We start from the raw sequence: 19383 nt of genomic DNA, 5'->3' as shown, positions 1-19383 counted from the left end.
TGGGAAGCTGTTTAACCTAAGCTGCCTCCAGGCCAGGTCAAGATCACCCCAACCTGTGTCATTGAGCTGCGGTATGCGGAGATGCCTGCGACTGTGCACATTCAGAGGCTGATCTCCAGGATATGGTCAGTGTATTCACTGAGGTATATGACTGCATGGGCCTTATGCTTAACATCCATAAGACAAAGATCCTTCACCAGCCTGTCATTGCCGCACAGCACTGCCCTCCAATCATCAAGATCCACGGCGCGGCCCTGGACAGCGTGTACCATTTCCCATATCTCGGGAGCCTCTTATCAACAAAGGCAGACATTGATGCGGAGATTCAGCGCCGTCTCCAGTGCGCCAGTGCAGCCTTCGGCCATCTGAGGAAAAGAGTGTTTGAAGACCAGGCCCTCAAATCTACCACCAAACTCATGGTCTACAGGGCCGTAGTAATACCCGCCCTCCTGTATGAGTCTGAGGCATCAACAATGTACAGAAGGCACCTCAAGTCGCTGGAGATATATCACCAACGATGTCTCCGCAAGATCCTGCAAATCTCCTGGGTTGACAGACGCACCAACATCAGTGTCCACGACCAGGCTAACATCCCCAGTATTGAAGCACTGACCACACTCGATCAGCTTCGCTGGGCAGGCCACATAGTACACATGCCAGATACGAGACTCCCAAAGCAAATGCTTTATGCGGAGCTCCTTCATGGTAAACGAGCCAAAGGAGGACAGCGGAAACGTTATAAGGACACCCTCGAAGCCTCCCTGGTAAAGTGCGACACCACCACTGACACCTGGGAGACCCTGGCCGCAGACCGCCCGAGGTGGAGAAAGTCCATCCGGGAGGGCGTTGAACTCTTTGAGTCTCGACGCAAGGAGCATGAAGAGGCCAGGCGCAGGCAGCGGAAGGAGCGCGCAGCAAACCAGACCCCTTCCCTCGACGAATGTCTGTCCCACCTGTAACAGGGTCTGTGGCTCTCGTATCGGACTGTTCAGCCATCAAAGAACTCACTTTGGGAGTGGAAGCAAGTCCTCCTCGATTCCGAGGGACTCCCTATGATGATGATCAGGCAGTGCATTGCAGATCATCATAACTCACTGCATAAATAATATTCTCCTCATCTCACCTCTCTCTTTTGCCAATTACAATAAATATATATTTAATGTTTTACCACCATTCAAATTCAGCAACGGTATAGACAGTTTCACCCTTCTCTCCTACTGGTAAATATCTGATCATAAACCTTTTTTTTGTGTGAATAAGCAGTAATCCCACATTCTACAAAGGGTGTAACTGAAGCACCTAAACCTGAAAGTGTAGATCGGTCTTGACAACACTTGCACGTCTGGTGCCTCGTTCAAGTTCTTAATACTTGTGGTTCACGCGGGAAAGTTAAATGTGGAAAGTTGCCTTTTAAACTCTTCTGTGTATGAGCTTTGCTAAACCTTGTGCAAATTGCAGGGTCTTGTAATTAAATCGTGAGTGCTGGTGATGCTGACAGACTTATATTGGGTGAAAGAGAAAAGTAGAGAGATGACACTTAATGACTATCAGTAGGATGGCAGGGTAAAGTTGATCATTAATTGCTGTTTCACTGTGACACCAGAATATGTTGCAGCTCTTCAGTTTGATCTCCCTTTCAATCTTGTACATACATAATATGGAGGGCCTGAACTCAAAGATTTGATACATATTCAAACTGCAAATCTCACATCAAAAAAATTGTTTTTTTTTTTAAAAGTGCTTTTCAACATGTCTGAGGAATGAACGAACATATAAATACTCCAAAAATAAAATGCTTGGGAATATTGTTTCAAATATGTTTAGAATGCCAAGATATGATTCATAATATCCCAAACCTCTGCAGTTTAGCATTCAACCATTTCCTTGCCTGTTTTGGAGGATTTATTGCTGGTAACATTGGTGTTTGTGGGAGCTTGCTGCGTGCAAATTGGCTGCTGCATTTCCTACATCACAACATTGACTACATTTCAAAAGTACTTAATTGGCTGTAAAGCGCTTGAGGTTTTGAAAGGCGCTATACAAATGCAAGTCTTTCTTTTTTCTTTTACAAATGGATTCTGCAGGCAAATTAATGTGTAGAAATTCAATTTTTGTTCATTTCCTTCTCTCACCTCCTCCTCCTTCTCCTCGTCCTCTCTTGAAGGCACTGACTGTTGCTGGGGAATGGTTTCATGGGCACTGACAGTTCTCCAATACCGCAGTCAAATAGCTGCTGTTCATATGGCGGGTATGTGTATCAACTCATTGGGGGAGCAAGACCGAGGCACAATGTATATACAAAAAGTGAGGGAGTTATTGGTGAATTCAAATTTACCATGAACTGGCTCCCTTGAACATACAACATTTGAATCTGCTGATTTAACTGTGAACATTGAGAGGGTCTGGTAGGTTCTGGGGACAAGCCTTCCCCTGATCATGTCTTTGGGGAAGAAATTCAGCTGCTTAGCTCCTGTCCAGGAACTAATGGGAGGGGCATTAAGGGGTTAGCGACTGGGCGCAGCAAATGCAGCGACTGGGCGCAGCAAATGCAGCGATGCCCACAAACTTCAGTGCCGGTTAACTCTTGGGCCTCTAGCGCCTCACAGATTGTGGCGTCATAAAGTGTACCGCTCCCTGTTACCGCCCCAGATGTGAAATTGCTTCCCAACAAGTAGGTTGTGCGCCATCATTGGCCCTTCCCTTTAAATAAGGGAAGCAACCTCTGATGCTGTTAGCAATGCACTGCAAATTGTTCAGCGCTCTGCCGCTACCATCCCGCTCTCAGACGTTAGCGCCCTAAGAGAAGTGGTTAGTGCTTGATTTAGTGCACCACTTCCCTCTTGGAGCGTTAAAGCTGAATTTCCAGGCAGGAGAGATTAATTAGCGCCTGCCGTTACTTTTTCTACTTTTCAAAAGTTAATGCCCCAATTGGGGCACTATGGAATGTCTAGCCTTTTGTCTTGCATGAAGTGGGTGGTTGGTAGCACTTGCTGGTCAGTACGCTGTTGGTCTGTATTTGTATCAGTGAATACAAATCCCACGTTCTTGGGACCAAAGTGACTGATGGTGCCTCTTCCTGGACGAAAGGAAATTTCAGTCTTCTGATATAACTGAAATGCTAATCGTAACCGCTGGGCAACTGGCCAGCAAGTTCTAACCATGGGAGAAGATAGAGTGATGATTTCTGATTGGGAATGCATTGCATCCCTAATATGAGCATGATTGCAGCCTCTAGCGGAAGGGTTCACAGATGCACCCAATCCAATCTTCACTCATGGGAACTTTCCACCATGGTTGCTGGGCAACCATCAGGAGCAAGAACCCCAGCGGAATGTCCCCTTCATTAATCAAGGGCTGCCAGGCCAACTGTAACACCCCAACTCACCATCTTTATCCATACCATTCTTTGCAGCATTCTTCACACCATCAAAATTATCAGCTTAGAAATTGCACCAGGATTCTTCCATGCCAGTCTCCTGTCGTAACTCAACTGGGAGACCAGTGGAACCCCAAAGCAAGGGCAGAAATGGTCATTTTCAATATGCGCATGCCATTTCCTGAGGGTTTTGCTGGTCTCCCACTGGAGTAACAGCGAGAATCCATGAGAATTTCTGTGTAATTTCAGGGCCTTGGAATACAATCTTCCTTCACCCCTTCCAACTTGGTGTCAGTTAGAGGAGCAGGCTTTGGCCTCACCTGCCTTGTATTTCCGGTGTTGGCGGGTTATAGGTCACTTTAAATGGCCCAATGTTCCCCTTATACAGGGCCTATGCACGGATTTCGAGGCCATAAATATAACCACTACTGCAGCAGTAATGGCTGCCGGCTGTATTGCATTTGGACTGTAGCCAGAATGCCTCCCCGCCCCAAAGATGAACTTTGATTCCCAGTAAAGAAAAAGGTATTTCCCTTTCTCCAAATTCCATCTTTTTGCTGGCTGCCTCTTCACTGATCCTCCAATCCAAGTGCTAAGCCTAAGGCCAGGTTCCTCTCGTACTTGTTATAAAAGTATAACCAACCCATGTAGAGAGAGGGCAATGAGGCAGGAGGTGCTGCTGCAGCACTCCTGCCTCATTTAAATGAGATTTGACCATTTATTGCTGGAAAAGCAAGCTATCCATCCCTGCTCGGGGGAGGGAAGCCATGGAGATCTCATGATAAACTCAAGAATGAGCACTATTGGTCTCCACTCCTTTTCCCTCTGCATTGAGTTTGGGAACTGAGCAATTCTGGGCAGAAAGCAGTGGAAAATCTCACAAGTGGTTTCAGGAAGAGCATCTTTAGTATCTTAATTACCTAAGACATCGCTGGGCACCACCTTAAAGTACATCTCACGTTTGTTCGATCCATTCAGCTAACTCGACAACGATCAGGAATGGAACCTGGGGCCTTCTGGTCGCTGTGGTTGAGTTCCATATATTTACCCACCAAGCCATCAGGGGAGGCGTCAAGTAATTTATGACCCCTTGTTAGTTTGCAACTTTAGACTATGTGCCACAATGATGCCAATAATGAAGGCAGCGCGATTAATCGGGGGGTGGTGGTGAATGGCCATCATATGGAACAAAATTTAGGATCAAGAAAGCCGCATGAATTTTATTTGGTGCAGCGTTTCATTAACTGCTGTGTGTGTAATTCAAAACAATGGGATGTGCAGAGGAACAAGCAGAAAAAATAGCTCCTACCATTACCTTTCATGTTCATTAAACATAAAGGTTCTGTTTGCCTCTGTTCTATCCAATGCCGCTGACAGAAGATGATTATATGCAGAGTAATGGGTGGGAGTGAAAATCATCTTAGCAGAGGATTCGGATAATTCATGGATCATTGCCATTTGAATTTTGCGATAGAATCATTCTCTCTGTAGTCAGTACCACCCACCCATTATCTGTTTGAACTTTATTTATGTATCATTCTCAATGATAAAACTGTATGACAAGTTTGAGTACATGTTCCCTAATGATGAAAATCAGTCCGATTGGAATGTCAGGCAGAGCTGATTCATGCTCAGGTTGATGCTTAACCTAACATTATCAAATGGAGGAAAATATACCCTTCAGCAACTTACATAGAATCATAGAATGTTACAGCACAGATGGTGGCCATTCGGCCCATCGTGCCTGTGCTGGCTCTTTGAAAGATGCTATTCCCCTGCTCTTTCCCCACTGTCCCGCAATTTGTTTCCTTTTCAAGTATTTAACCAATTCCCTTTTGAAAGTTAATATTGAATCTGCTTCTACCACCCTTTCGGTTTGTGCATTCCAAATCATCATAACTCATTGTGTAAAAAAACTTCTCCTCATTTCCCCTCTAGTTCATTTGCCAATTACCTTAAATCTGTGTCCTCTGGTTACTGACCCTTCTACAAGTGGAAACAGTTTCTTCTTATTTACTCTATCAAAACAAGAAAGAAGACTCTCTTTTTAATGAATCTTTATTCTCATGAAAATCTTGGGCCTAAGCCCTGAAGTCTAAAGTCAAATTGCACAAGCATGTCAATCATCCTAGTGTACCAATGAATTACCTTGCAAGTATCATGCAGTGATTTGACAAAGAATAATGTCATAGGAACCTCTTTTATTTACTCCCCAATTATTTGCCATCTTGATTATCCACCAGAATTTTCACGAGACAATGTCTTGTGAGAGACATCACCTCATTGCATGGCTTCTTTTGTTAGGTGTATTTCACTTCCTTGCTGACAAATAGGGAAATTTTCCTCTTTGTTTTGACTGTTTTAAAAAATATATACGAGGGTCAAAATGGAACAAGCCCACCCAACCAAGACACACAATCAAAGACAGCTGCTCTGTCACCGGGAAACTTATGACTGACAATAGATTTTCCCTTAACAGTGGGGGAACAGACTTAGATGTGACAGTATCCACAGCTTGACCGACAGACATGGATGGTCCCATTCCCTTTAATTACTGAGCCATTAACAAAATTCATGATAAAATATGGGCAATATGTGATGAAGTCCACAATTTGCAGCCTTTAATCTACACGGTGTAAAGCAGTTGATATTTCCATTTGAGATTTTAGTTCAGTAGAAATGGCTAATACCTGAAAGCAACTCTGGCTGTTCAGGTTTTCAGTAATGACTCCAGTTGAGGAGTGATCTAATCATGGTGTTTAACATTGAGAAACCGCAGCAAAAAATTTAAAAGAGTTAGAGGCATCTCGCTTTAAGTGGGCGATGCCCTCCTGATCAGGAGCTGCCAATCAATGCGGAAAATAGCGTGGGCGGGTTCCGCAGGACATTCAACTGACATCCGACCGTCGAAATGGTTCAGGCCTCTTGCTGCTTACAACAGGTAGGCGACTCAATTAACTCCCCCTATCGCCTGCCCGATCTGCACCACACACCAAAGTCTACCCAACATTACCAAACCCGTGCTGCTGGAATCATATCTCACCCCACGCTCACTGTAAAAACGGGGCATTTGCAATCCACTTCTGATTTTATTTCAGCTGCTTCTTGGAACTCTGGACCCCAGTCCAGCTTTTCCGATGTGAACCTTGACCTGCTCCCTGCTATCATGAAGGATTGTTGTATAAAGGCACCACAGATCGCTCAGAATGATTTCCCCACCCCCCCTCCTCCCGCCCCTCTTCCCTGTCTATTGTGGTCAAAATTCTGGCAAAGCTCCAACTGCACAATCTACTCATTATTAATGCGTGTTTGCTATAGAAATGAAATGACCCACACAAGCTGAGGGAAGAGGCACTTGCCAAGTGGTGACATTTATACTGAACAATTGAGACACACAGATAGGACATGGCTGACCCTTTCAGCAGAGATGGATGGGAGTTATAATAAGAGTCAACATTTTTTTGCAAACAAGTAGGACCAGTGTCACATTTTTGAGCAGCAAGTAGTGCACTGGCAGTCGAGGGAAAAGCATAAAACCACGTTCTTGTGTCTTGGCTTCCAAAATGTACTCAATATGTATCATGAAACCTTTTAGCAGGATTGAGTTAGGAAGGATGCTTAGTTACCGAAACAACCAGCCTGCTGAATTGTGTAGCTGTGCTACCATTATGACCACTGCAGTGCAGCAAAAACTTATTAAATATTTTCATTTTTGTTTTATTCGGAAGGAAAAAAAAATGCACTCGTACATTTTATGAAGAGGGACAGTAACTAGAGGACACAGATTTAAGATAATTGGCAAAAAAGCCAACAGGGGAGATGAGGAGAATTATTTTTTTTAACTGAGCGAGTTGTTATGATCTGGATATGCACTGCCTGAAAGGGTTGTGGAAGCCGATTCAATAACAACTTTCAAAAGGGAATTGGATAAATACTTGAAAAGGGAAGAACATTTGCTGTGCTATGGGGGAAAGAGTAGGGAAGTGGGACTAATTAGAAAGTTCTTTCAAAGATCCGGCACAAAAACGATGGTTCTATGATTCTATAAGTCACTGTACAGTTTTGTCAGGTGTACTTGCAGGAAGATATACTGGGCTGTTGCCATTACTGACGCACACTCGGGTCAGGCTAGTTTGGTGGTGCCCCTGGAGTTTGGCTGGCTCAGGGGGAAACTGAAAGTTTTGCCTGCACAGAGAGGGGACTCTGGCGATGGGGTTATGGCCCCATGTGGTGCTGTATGAGCTCAATCAGAGAAATGGTTTGTTAACTTGTGACACGTAATGAGTTGCCCCCTTCTTACCTACTTGAGAAAAAGCCCGGTGAGTGTGAGCAATGTCTGGCTCATGCAACGTTCCAGGTAAGGCCTTCAGCCTGTCTAGTACCTACTGAGTTTGAGGAATAGCTCACATATTTATCCTTTCTGACTGGCAGATGACCTTCAAGTATTTCAATCACTTTTGTTGGAAGGAGGGCATAACTTTCTCATAAGTTGAGCCTTACGACCAGCACTGACAGATTCATTATTTTCATGATTGTTAAAGTAAAAATAAAACATTTGTCGCAGTAATTTAATACATTCACTAAAGCAATGACGTTATCACATAGAATCACAGAGTGTTAAGACACAGAAGCAGGCCATCCAGTTGTGTTTATTCCAGTAGTCCATCATGTCCTGTCTTTCGAGGTATTATTCCATGGTGGCATAGTCACTACTCTTTCTTCTTGTCCCAGTTACTTTCACTAACGTGTCGATTGTTCTTCTCCCTGCAGGTGAGGAAGCACTTACCATGTACATGGACAAAAGCAAGTTAGACAGAAAGTCATCAAATGGCAGTCAGAGTGTGGAGGCCCTCCATCAACTAGCCTCATCGTACTTCATTGATCGGGATGGGACCATGCGACGACTTCATGAAATTCAAATTTCTACTGGAGCAATCAAGGTACATCGCCTTTCATATTTTATGAGACAAGAAAATAATTCTTGTGGAATGGCTATGACACTGGTCACTCAACAGGGTCTAAGGGGTAGAAAAATAATCTTGGACAGTAGCACAAATAGAGCGGTAATGCATTGGCTTCCCGTTATATGCCCCCGCCGGATTTCAGTTCCATTGGACAGGGCATCTAAAAATAGTCGATTGGCACTACCATCCAACGTGAATTTGTACCCAAAGTGTCAGGATTCATTGGGATGGGATTGTGATTGTGGTTTGGCCACTCGAATTTGGGCTGTTGGATGTTATATCCCATTGCTTGTGACCTTGAGCCAGCAATTTCTGTGCGAATTCAACTTGAGTAGCTATGTAATAATTCGATATGCGTCTGCGGTACATTAGTTTGGAATTTAGACTGCTGTCCACCATTAAATACATCTTCAGACAGTATTTCTGCAGATGGTGCAGAAAGCTCACGAAGACAGTACATGTCACAGGATGCCAGTGTCTCAGGATTCATACCCACAGTTCTCTAGATGATGAAAAGAGACAAGACGGAGAAAAAATCAGAGAGAGACGGAGAGACCTGATCTTACATACCTGTCAGCCTGAGAGAATGTCATCTCGATGCCTTTTCAATCAGGGATTCATGGGGCAGATTCACGATGTATAAAAGCTTTACATCGAGTATGCTTTATTCACACTCCGTAGGTCACACACCATATCACAGTTTGTTAAATGATGCCAATTAAGACTGAAATGTACCAGTAACTTACTCACCAAATAACACCAGGAACAATTTACAAGCCATGCCCTAGGTACCCACAAGGGAGTACTTGAATAGTGACCTTAAAGGGACAGGCCAGGTTAACAGCTGAACTGTGCAGCTACACTGTAAAGCCCACACAATGCCATGGGAGATCAGCTTGTAGATTATTAAAAAGAAGTTTAAAAAACATGACAAATTTCGGAACCTGCCGTGAAATCTGCATGCTATTCGTTCGGCATTCCCTGGCTTTCCTCAATCTTGAAGGACAGTTTGCATTGACTACATTGGCATTTAGTGTGACTGAAATGAAGACTCCTTTCAGTAACGCACACATCTCCATCATAAAACACAGACATCTTTAATACGCAAAGGCATGGCTTGACAGATGGAAATTTTCAGCTTTCCTTCCAAAAATAACCCCAATTTTAAAATGTATTAATTTACATTTTTTTATTAGTGTGAAGTATATTTTGACTTACTCTTTCAGCCATACAGACCCATAATTCCCAGAGTCAATGCCCAGTCTGTGCCAAGTTTAGCTGACTTCAGCTCAGATGCTCCCTGTGGGGAAGTGGTCCAAAAAGCTCATCAGTTCAGTCAGAGTTGAATTGCTGTGCGGTGAGGGAAATGTAGAGGTTGCCAGCTGGGTCTTAATATCTGACTTTGATTGGGGGGGCAGGTAGATGGGGGGGGGAGAGGGCGGGGGTGGAGAAGGGGTACCAAAAAAAAACATGACTTTCTTTCTCCCTTTTTAACTGAAACTTTGAAGTATGATATCTGGAGCGAAAAGTAAAAAGAAAGTCTAGCATTTGTATAGGGCCTTTCACAACCTCAGGACATATCAAAGAGCTTTGCAACCAACTAAGTACTTTTTGGAGTGTAGTCCGAACAACAAGAACTTAAATTTATATAGCACCTTTAACGTAGCAAAACAGCCCAAGGCGCTTCACATAAGCCTAAATCAGACAAAAATTGACACAGAGACTAAAGCCGAGATTTTATTTACCTCAGTGGGTCCTTGGTGGGCGATATCGGTGGTGAGTCCTGACACTGCTGCTCCATCCCGCTCTGTGAAATTAATTTCCCTTGATGGGACTTGTTAAGCCTGCCCAACATGCTTCTCGGCCAATTAGAGGAAGCGGGTCTGGTGACAGCGTTTGATGATGGTCTCCTTAAAGCGACCATGTACAAACTAATTTTGACATCTGCACTGTCAGTGTTCTACAGCACTGAGGTGCTGCTAACACTGACAAGCATTGCACAGAGTTGCACGGCTGCACCCAGGCTCTCCCATGACTCCCTCCATATGCTTATGGATGGATTCACAGCACGCAGGAAGGTTCTCTTCCCTTCAAATGGGAAGAAGAGACCTCCCCAGGAGATCAATGCAGCCTGGTTGCACATTGCAGAGGAGGATACAAGTAGGGATGTGGTCAGGATGACCTGGGTGCAATGCCGCAAACTTTTCAATTATCTCAGTAGATCACGAAACGTTACTGCAAAACCACACTCAACTTCATCCTGCTGTGCCTCTCATCACATCCCTATCACTCTGCCTTTCCTACCCTATTCCTGCTCACATGTCCTTACACCAACTTACCGTGCACCTCCACCTATTCCTCTGTATCGATATTATCACATCTCCATCTCACTAGCCATGCCTCCCACTCACCTTCATCCTAGTGCAATCATACCAACTTACAACACACAAGGGTAGCCACTTGGGTGTTTTGTCCAATGTTCATGTAAAGTTTCTGTTAATGTCGTGTCAAACATTGAAACCTTTATTTTCTTGGACAGATTTATGTGCAACTTTGGAAGTGGCTTCATGAGTTGCAGTGAATGGTGAGACATAACGGTACCCCCGCAATAGCGATGAGTGTGAAAGGAATGGCTTGGGCATTGTAGGCATGTATTATGGTGTTGGTGTGGGATGGTGCCAATCTGGCACATCATGTGGCAACCAAGGTGTACAGCGTCAAGTGAAATACAAATTGGGTGCTGATGGCTTCTGTCTTGTGCAGTATCACTTGAATGCGAAGAAGGTTGGTGGTGTTGTTGGTGCTGCTGGTGTGCCTGATGCTGCTGGTGTTGGGGATGATCATGGTGGGATTCTGAGGACCAAGGTGAGAGAGTATAAGGTGCACATGTTGATGGAATAGATGGCAGGTGAAATTGAGATAACAGAAGCGATCTCTCAGTGGTGAGAGAGGTTGTTCCAATGAGGTGACACTGGATAGAGAGTTTGCTCCAAACACGTAAAACCTGCATATAGCTCAATCTATGTTCCAAATGCAGTAAGCAACAGCTATTGAGACTGGAAATGAACAGCTGTGAGGTGGGAGCTTTAATTGCACATTTCAAGCTGTCAAGTAATCAGATGATTCAATGGCCATTCATCTCCCGGCTCAATTTAACAGACGTGAACCCTAGGCAACAAGGACCTCGTGGGCAAGCATGTTACGTCAAAAGTTAAGCTAAAATGTATTCGTAATGATGTCTAAATAAGGTCATAATGAGCTTAATTGGCTCCCCCGCCACTGCGTGTTGGATCTGCTCAGTGCTGACAGACCCAACATTGGGAAAGGTGCATGGTGGGTTCACAGTGGGGTCCCGACCCGCTCTGGAGAAAAACAGACTTTCCCACCTGAACCGTCACCGATCCCACCCGTTGACCCCCCAAAAAACTCTGGCCAAAGAAGGAGACATTAGGACAGGTGAACACAAGTTTGATCAAAGAGGCAGGTTTTAAGAAGGGCCTTAAAGGAGAGAGAGGTGAAGACGCGAAGAGGTTTAGAGGGAATTCCAGATCTCACTGTTGTAATGTAGTGTGACTGCAGGAGTGTGATGGTTGCTCAAAATGGATGTACGATACAAATCTGTGTAATGTTTCCCAGTCATCCCAACTACATGATGTGATTCATCCTTTGAAATAATTGCAGCTGAATATAAAAGAACAAAGTCGTGTTGAGAATGAAAGTGCAAAATGAAAGGATCTGTAACTAAGCAGCTCCCACACCTCAGTGTATCACCATCTCTGACATGTTAAAAGCTTAAGTATTGAGTAAATAGTTGACTTAAAAGCTTAACTCTGTGTAGATAATGGACAGTGATTGCATGTTTCTTTGTGGTCACTCAGTCATGAAAATAAAGTTTTCCATTCTTGACACGTAATGGAATATCGGGAGTAGTGGAAGTCACTGCTGTGAGATTGACCTTACTGATGGAGTTGATGAGAATGTATCATGGTTGAGTTTGTGCATGAGACCCAAAATGAATTTACAAGATGTACTGACAGTGTAATGTTCTGCTAAATGAGTGTATTTTATTGCTTAACAAAAAAAAACTTACTTCTAAATCAGTAACTTTTCATACATTAATTGAATAGAGCAGTAGTGCCCATAGCTATCCTTCTCCTCACCTTTGACTCCCTCCCCATCCCACCCCGTCCCCGTAGATATGCTGTTTCATGTGTTGTTGGGCTTCCACTTCAGACATGCTAATTCTAATGTGGTTGTCACAACATGAAACCCTGGTGAGACCATCCCATTGATGATGTCTTTATGGCACTTGGCACATACAAGTAGCAAAAGTCTATCATTGAAACATTTGAAACAATTAGAATGAAATTGTCTTCATCAATACATGATAGGTATTTTTTTTAAAGGAGTTATTCAGCTCTGAGTAGCTGTGAGTTGATCCAACAACAACAACTTGCATTTATATAGCACCTTTAATGTAGTTAAACATCAGCCTTATGTCATATTCCTATATTCCTACCCTAAGGCGCCTCACAGTAGCATAGTCAGACAAATGTTGACACTGAGAAGGAGATAGTAGGACAGATAGCCAATAGCTTGGTCAAAGAGGTAGGTTTGAATGAGCATCTTAAAGGAGCAATTTTGAACACTCGTGATCTACCTGCATGTGAATATCTTGTAAACGGTCACTTTTAAAGGCACCAAAAAGTTAAGGCAACTTGGATGAAGTACGAGAGGGTGACTGGTGCCTATGGAACCATAACCAGGATCAATGATTCCTGTAAGCTGTGTGGCCGCGTGCCTGTGCAGTGCTCCAGGGAGTCTGCGCAGTGGGCTCGCTGGCTTTTAAATATAAACAAAACGCGCATGCGCGGTATTTTGAATGGGCTACGCGGCTCAAAATAAATTACGGGGAACATTGCCTAGGATGTGTCTTAAGATCTTCGAAAGAGAAAGGGAGGCAAGAAAGATTTCGAGACTGTAGTCTCATACTGATTTCTTTTTTTCAATCCTCAGATTAGTGCCTTATGTCACTCTAGATTCAGTGGGAGCTCACTAAGTCAGAAGGTTGTGGGTTCAAGCCCCATTCCAGAGACTTGAGCATACAGTCTAGACCGAAACCTCTGTGGTGCTGCACTGTTGGAGGTGCCGTATTTTGGATGAGACGTTCAACCGAGAGCCCATCTGCCCTCTCAGGTGGACGTAAAAGATGGCATGGCACTATGCGAAGAAGAGCAAGGGGCTCTCCCTAGTGTCCTGGCCAATATTTATCCCTCAAGCAACACCAAAAACAGATTATCTGGTCATTAGCTCATTGCTGTTTGCGGAACCTTGCTGTGTATAATTTGGCTGCTGCGTTTCCTACAACAGTACACTTCAAAAGTACTTCATTGGTTGTAAAACACTTTGGGACATTCTGGGGTTGTGAAAGGTGCAATGGGAATGCAAGTCTTTTTCTTTTTAGAGGACATAAAACAGTAAAACTAATTCCAAGTGCAAAATACTGCGGATGCTAGAAATCTGGAATAAAAAAAGAAAATGCTGGAAATACTCAGCAGGTCAGGCAGCCTCTGTGGAGGGGGTGAAACAAAGTTAACATTTTAGGTTGATAACCTTGCATCAGAACTGGGAAAAGTTAGAGATATAACAGGTTTTAATCAATTACAAAGGCAAGGAAACATAGAAACATAGAAAATAGGTGCAGGAGCAGGCCATTCGGCCCTTCGAGCCTGCACCACCATTCAGTATGATCATGGCTGATCATGCAATTTCAGTACCCCACTCCTGCCTTCTCTCCATACCCCCTGATCCCTTTAGCCGTAAGGGCCACATCTAACTCCCTTTTGAATATAACCAACGAACTGGACTCACAACTTTCTCTGGTAGAGAATTCCATAGGTTCACAATTCTCTGGGTGAAAAAGTTTCTCCTCATCTCGGTCCTATATGGCTTACCCCTTATCCTTAGACTGTGACCCCTGGTTCTGGACTTCCCCAACATCGGGAACATTCTTCCTGCATCTAACCTGTCCAATCCCATCAGAATTTTACATGCTTCTATGGGATCCTCTCTCATTCTTCTAAATTCCAGTGAATATAAGCCTAGTCGATCCAATCTTTCTTCATATGTCAGTCCTGCCATCCCGGGAATCAGTCTGGTGAACCTTCGCTGCAGTTCCTCAATAGCAAGAATGTCCTTCCTCGGATTAGGAGACCAAAACTGCACACAATATTCAAAGTGTGGCCTCACCAAGGCCTTGTACAAGGTAGAGGGGAGGAAAGAACACAAAGGAAGGTCTGTAAAAAGATGAAATGCAGAAAAGATTAAATGAGAAAAGGGATCAGGGTGCAAGGGATTCATAATGGGACAAGTAGAGAAACAAAATATGGGTCTAGTGGAGGTGTAAATGGCAGTAGCATAATTATTAACAACAGCTGCTGCTTGAAAAAATGTGAGCGATGGTTATGATCTGAAATTGTTGAACTCAGTATTGAGTCCGGAAGGCTAAAAGTGCCTAATCAAAAAATTAGGTGCTGTTCCTTGAGTGTCCATTGAGCTTCATTAAAACAGTTTAGGAGGCCGAGGACAGAGAGGTCACTGTGAGAGTGGGGTGGAGAATTAAAATGACAAGCTAGGAGGAAAGAACAAAAAGAAAGGTCTGTGAAAAGGTGAAATGCGGACTGAATGGAGGTGTTCCACAAAGTGGTCAACCAATTTGTGTTTGGTTAGCCCAATGTATTGGAGATCGCATCGTGAGCAGCGAATACAGTATACTAAATTGAAAGAAATACAAGTAAATCGTTGTTTCTCCTGGTGCCCTGGCCATTGGGAAAGGAGGAGATAAAACGACAGGTGTTGTACCTTCTCCCTTCCCACCGTTCTGATGGGTTTATTCTAGCTCTACACTTTCACTTGAATTGTGTAATCAGCACCTTGGTTTTATTGATGTAAAATTGACTTGCCCAGGAGTGTCTGAGAAGATTCACCCACGGCAGTTTACATCATCACACACGTTTGATTGTGGCACCCATAATGTTTGGATAAAACTATCGCAAGTGGTTAGTTATAATGGTAATGAATGCAAGATTGTAAGAGGGTCCTATTCAGACATGGTGGACTGGGGTTTCTGCCTTCCCCTGCCAATTTTACAAGGCATCTGAAGAAGACAGCAGTGTACAGCAACTTGGGACATGTTGAGCTTCATCCTCACCTCCCCCCTTCCTGCAAGCCAACTGCGACAGCAGAAACTGCATGGGTCCATATGTGAGTGGGCATACGGTCACAGAATGCAGATGAAGCAAACGCAGCCTCCACCATGTTTTCTGCCATTTGCATTGCAAACACGCTGGATGCTGGGGCTGCGTATTAGGTCCTGACTTTCAAAATCCATAAGGGGCTTCCAACTGGCCAAGAATGTCACCCTGTACAGACACCGTCAGGTAAGAGTGAGATTCTCCATAAATGTATTCAATGGGCAGCTGATTGGTCACACCTTTTTGCCACAGGAGCAGGCCCACACTGGAAGGACCCCTCCACTGAGGCTAAGGACAATGCTCCTGGTAGTAATGACCCTCGGGCTGGAAAACTGGCTGGAAAACTGGCTGGATTCAGGGGTGTAAGCAAAAGTACCCACCGCCTCATTTGAACTGCGCAATGGCCCAGCAGGAAGCCCATGCCGTCATCTCTGTCTATCGTCATCATCCCATCCACCCCCCACCGGAGGCATGCAATTGTGTTATCCTTAGCAACCACACGCACCTCCAGTACTGCTGATCACTGACACATCTGCAGTTTGCAAATGTCACACAATTCTTCCCAGTCATAGATCAAATTTTGCAGTGAAGTTACGTGAGCACAAATTTACGCAGAACTGACTGGTTCCAATGTGATAAAGAAAATGAAGTGAAATGTTGACTGTGGAACCATTTTCAACCCAGCAAGCAGCGAATTTATGGACAGGACTAGAAAACATTAGGAGGTGTCATCCCAAATTCTTCACGCTTTGTTTATTAAAGACAACTTCGGTGGATGAAGAATACATTCCTTAATAGCCTCCAGGATCTTTACAGATGAGAAAGGTCTGGAAAACAAGTCAGACAACATTGAAATTAATGTTCTCAAATGTAATAGACTCATTAAAACCTCAGTATGCCTCAGTTCCCCCTGTGGCAGAGAGTGAGATGACAGAAACTGTTAAATTGCACCTGTTCATGTGTTTGCTCTGCAATTAATAAAAATGCAAACGATGATAGAAATTAGCAGACATGCAATCCTGAAAGCAGATAGAATCCACACTAAGTTCTATTGGTGCTCATTTAAACTGTTAAGCCGAGCCGTAGCTAATGGTGGACAACCCACATGTGGTTTGATTGGAAAATATAAGTGGGTGCAGTTATATTGTATCAGGCAGTGCCTCGAGTACTAATAAGGGCAATGTAACATGGAATGCCCTGCTCCGACAAGGCTGCATTGATAGAGCACATTTTTTTTGACAGGGCACATTGTTGCTATATAAATGTAGCTTTTGTATATCTATGGATGAACCATCAGTGATCTTCATAATTTAAAAACAGTCAAGGGGAATTACAGTGTGTTTTGAGTTTAATTGGGTGAGTGTTGATGAAGAATGACCACATTAAATGAACTGGCTTGGTGGAGTTCTTGAGTCTGATGGTGAGAGGTAATGGAACTACCATCAGCAGAGAGGCAGTCATTAGCTTGGATGGTTCAGCAAGCTTGCAGTTCCCACTGTGCATATGGATTCAACTCCCTTTTGCGCTGCTGGGCTCAGTAACCTCTTCATGGCTTCTGCATAGGATGCTGTTGGCCTCGCAGCATACTACGGTTTCACTCCAAGGCAGCGTGGGAATCTCCCAGTGCAGTAGGCCACACTGTCCTTCAGCAGTTGTAGTACGGCCCCCGCCATCAGCTTAACCTGAAGAAAACTTGAAGAAGTACGTTGGCGGCACCACATCGAGATGCATATTTTCCTCCTCTCCCCCCATCAAGTCAGTGAGGTATGCTGTCACATGATTCCCTGTGCACCAAAAGTGATCTGCTACCACACTGAGCTCACCATTCTGGATGGCCAAATGTTGTTGGGATTCTTAAAGATGGGGAATAGCAAAGGATCAGGAAAGGTATTCTTTCTTGCCAATAAACCATAGCCTTTTGAATTTCAAGTTGAATTTTTGATGTCAATACCTGGGTTGAAAATCATGGGGGGTAAAAATTAATACCAAAACCCTGGATCAATTGGTTGAAAATCAATTTAGAACATCAAAGGAAAAGGTCACAGTTATGTAAATGGATGGAAGCCTGCATTGCAGCAACCCATAAGAGATTCAGCAATGGCCTCTATTCTAGATACACCTCTCCCAGAGCACAGAACAGTGCCACAATACCAAGTGTCAGGTAAATAATAATTGGGACGAGGAAGTACAGAAAGCAAGATATTAAATTCTGTAGGTTTTTTTCAAAAAACTTTTTGGGTTGCAACAACTTTGGGCAAGAACAAAGGTCTTTCCAGGGTCGCTAATCTATTTCTTCGTGAAGCCAAGTGCAAAGTAACATTTCAGTTATTTAAGTGAGAAGTAACTTTGTCGCAGTGAAGCTTTATTTCTTCTGCTTTCTCCCTCCCTCCAGCAGATCATAAAATTGTTTTATTATGTGCAAAATAGCCTATAATGAATTGCAAAAATATTCAGATAACCTCACGATGTGGCAGGGAAAAGCACCACTTGGAAAGTGACCAAGTGGACTGCAACTTTTTATTAAAAAAATGTAATTTCACTTTCCATGCCCATTAATTATTACTGGCGGAGAAGGAGAGAGAATCACATACAGAGCAAACCTAACAGTTAATGCTGCAACACCATGAAGTCAAAACTCACTTCAAGACTCCATTGACAGAATTTGGCACTGACAATCCACCCACATCCATTGTGTTTCTGACATCTTCATAGTTATTGCGCAATGTATTTGTCATGCTTCACATGCTGATGTCATGACATCCAGTATGAAAACCAGGGATTCCTTTATGGTAAAATTGGGACAGGATCATGTTTTGCCAAGCCAACAGTGGCGGAAATTGGTAAAAATTGATTTAAGTGATCCCTAACGACAGAACGGCCTAGTCGGACCTTGTCCACATCTATGGACTTCAGTGGCAATCATTGGATGGTGATCAGGAGCAGGGCTGGTGATTACTTTCTCCCTTCACTGAGGTAGGGAAGCACGGATCCTGATTGCAGTCATTTACCTCAGTAAGACCAAGTCTGGGAACTTCCTGGATCTGAAAGTCGTTTACCTGTTGATCATTTGGAGAACTATCAGTGTATGCCGTGGAAAAATAACCCAATATTTTTTGCAAACAGTGAACTCCCAAGTGTAACACAAAATGATCTGTTTATAGCTGATTCGTTGTCACTGCATTTGTGTTTCATTCAGAAATCGAGAGTGACAAATGGTATGAAAAGTCCAACAACACTTTTTGTCCTTGAGGCTACCGTCACATGAGTTGAGCTCACAACTGGTCATTTGCTGTGTGTATGGGTGGGGTGCAAGGGGTTCTTTCAGTTGGATTTTTGTGCTCTTCAAAGTTGCCGATATCGATGCCAAGGAAGTGAAGACTTTGTCACCTCACATCAGCAGCATCCAGCATTGCCAGGTCCAAAAATGTCTGATTGGGAACAGGAGTGGAGGTTATAAGTAAAGAAGTAGACTGAACTATTCAAATATTCTGTGGGTTGCAGTGATTCTGATTGGGGGAGAGTAGATCTGAACAATGGAGATGTGGGAACAGATTAATTTTCTGGAATTTTTGCAAATGACTTACCAACAAGGGAATATTTATGCAGAATTTTCCTTCAGAAAGTTAAATAGATGGGTGGAGTCCACAATATGGTCAATAGTAGTGTGTGGAAGAAATATGTTTGATGGCTAAATAACCTTCTTTCCTTGACGTCTTAGCACTGGAGTAAACCTGCCACAAAACTATAATGTGCTTTAAACCAAATTTCAGAAAAGTCTTAATATTGCAAT

At 43.6% G+C, this 19383-nt stretch overlaps 1 protein-coding gene across 1 annotated transcript in view; it reads left to right on the top strand.

The window, feature by feature from the left end:
- brinp1 (bone morphogenetic protein/retinoic acid inducible neural-specific 1) overlaps positions 1–19383 on the top strand; it is a 242986-nt gene that overhangs the window by 151847 nt on the left and 71756 nt on the right. Inside the window, exon 3 of the mRNA XM_070863425.1 lies at positions 8147–8316. Coding sequence (XP_070719526.1) covers positions 8147–8316 — 170 coding nt within the window. The remainder of the gene's footprint in view (positions 1–8146; positions 8317–19383) is intronic.

The sequence above is a fragment of the Pristiophorus japonicus genome, chromosome 20 (genome assembly GCF_044704955.1).
Source record: "Pristiophorus japonicus isolate sPriJap1 chromosome 20, sPriJap1.hap1, whole genome shotgun sequence".
Lineage (NCBI taxonomy): Eukaryota > Metazoa > Chordata > Chondrichthyes > Pristiophoridae > Pristiophorus > Pristiophorus japonicus.
The sequence above is the reverse complement of the archived record's forward strand: the minus strand, read 5'-3'. Positions and strand labels throughout refer to the sequence as shown.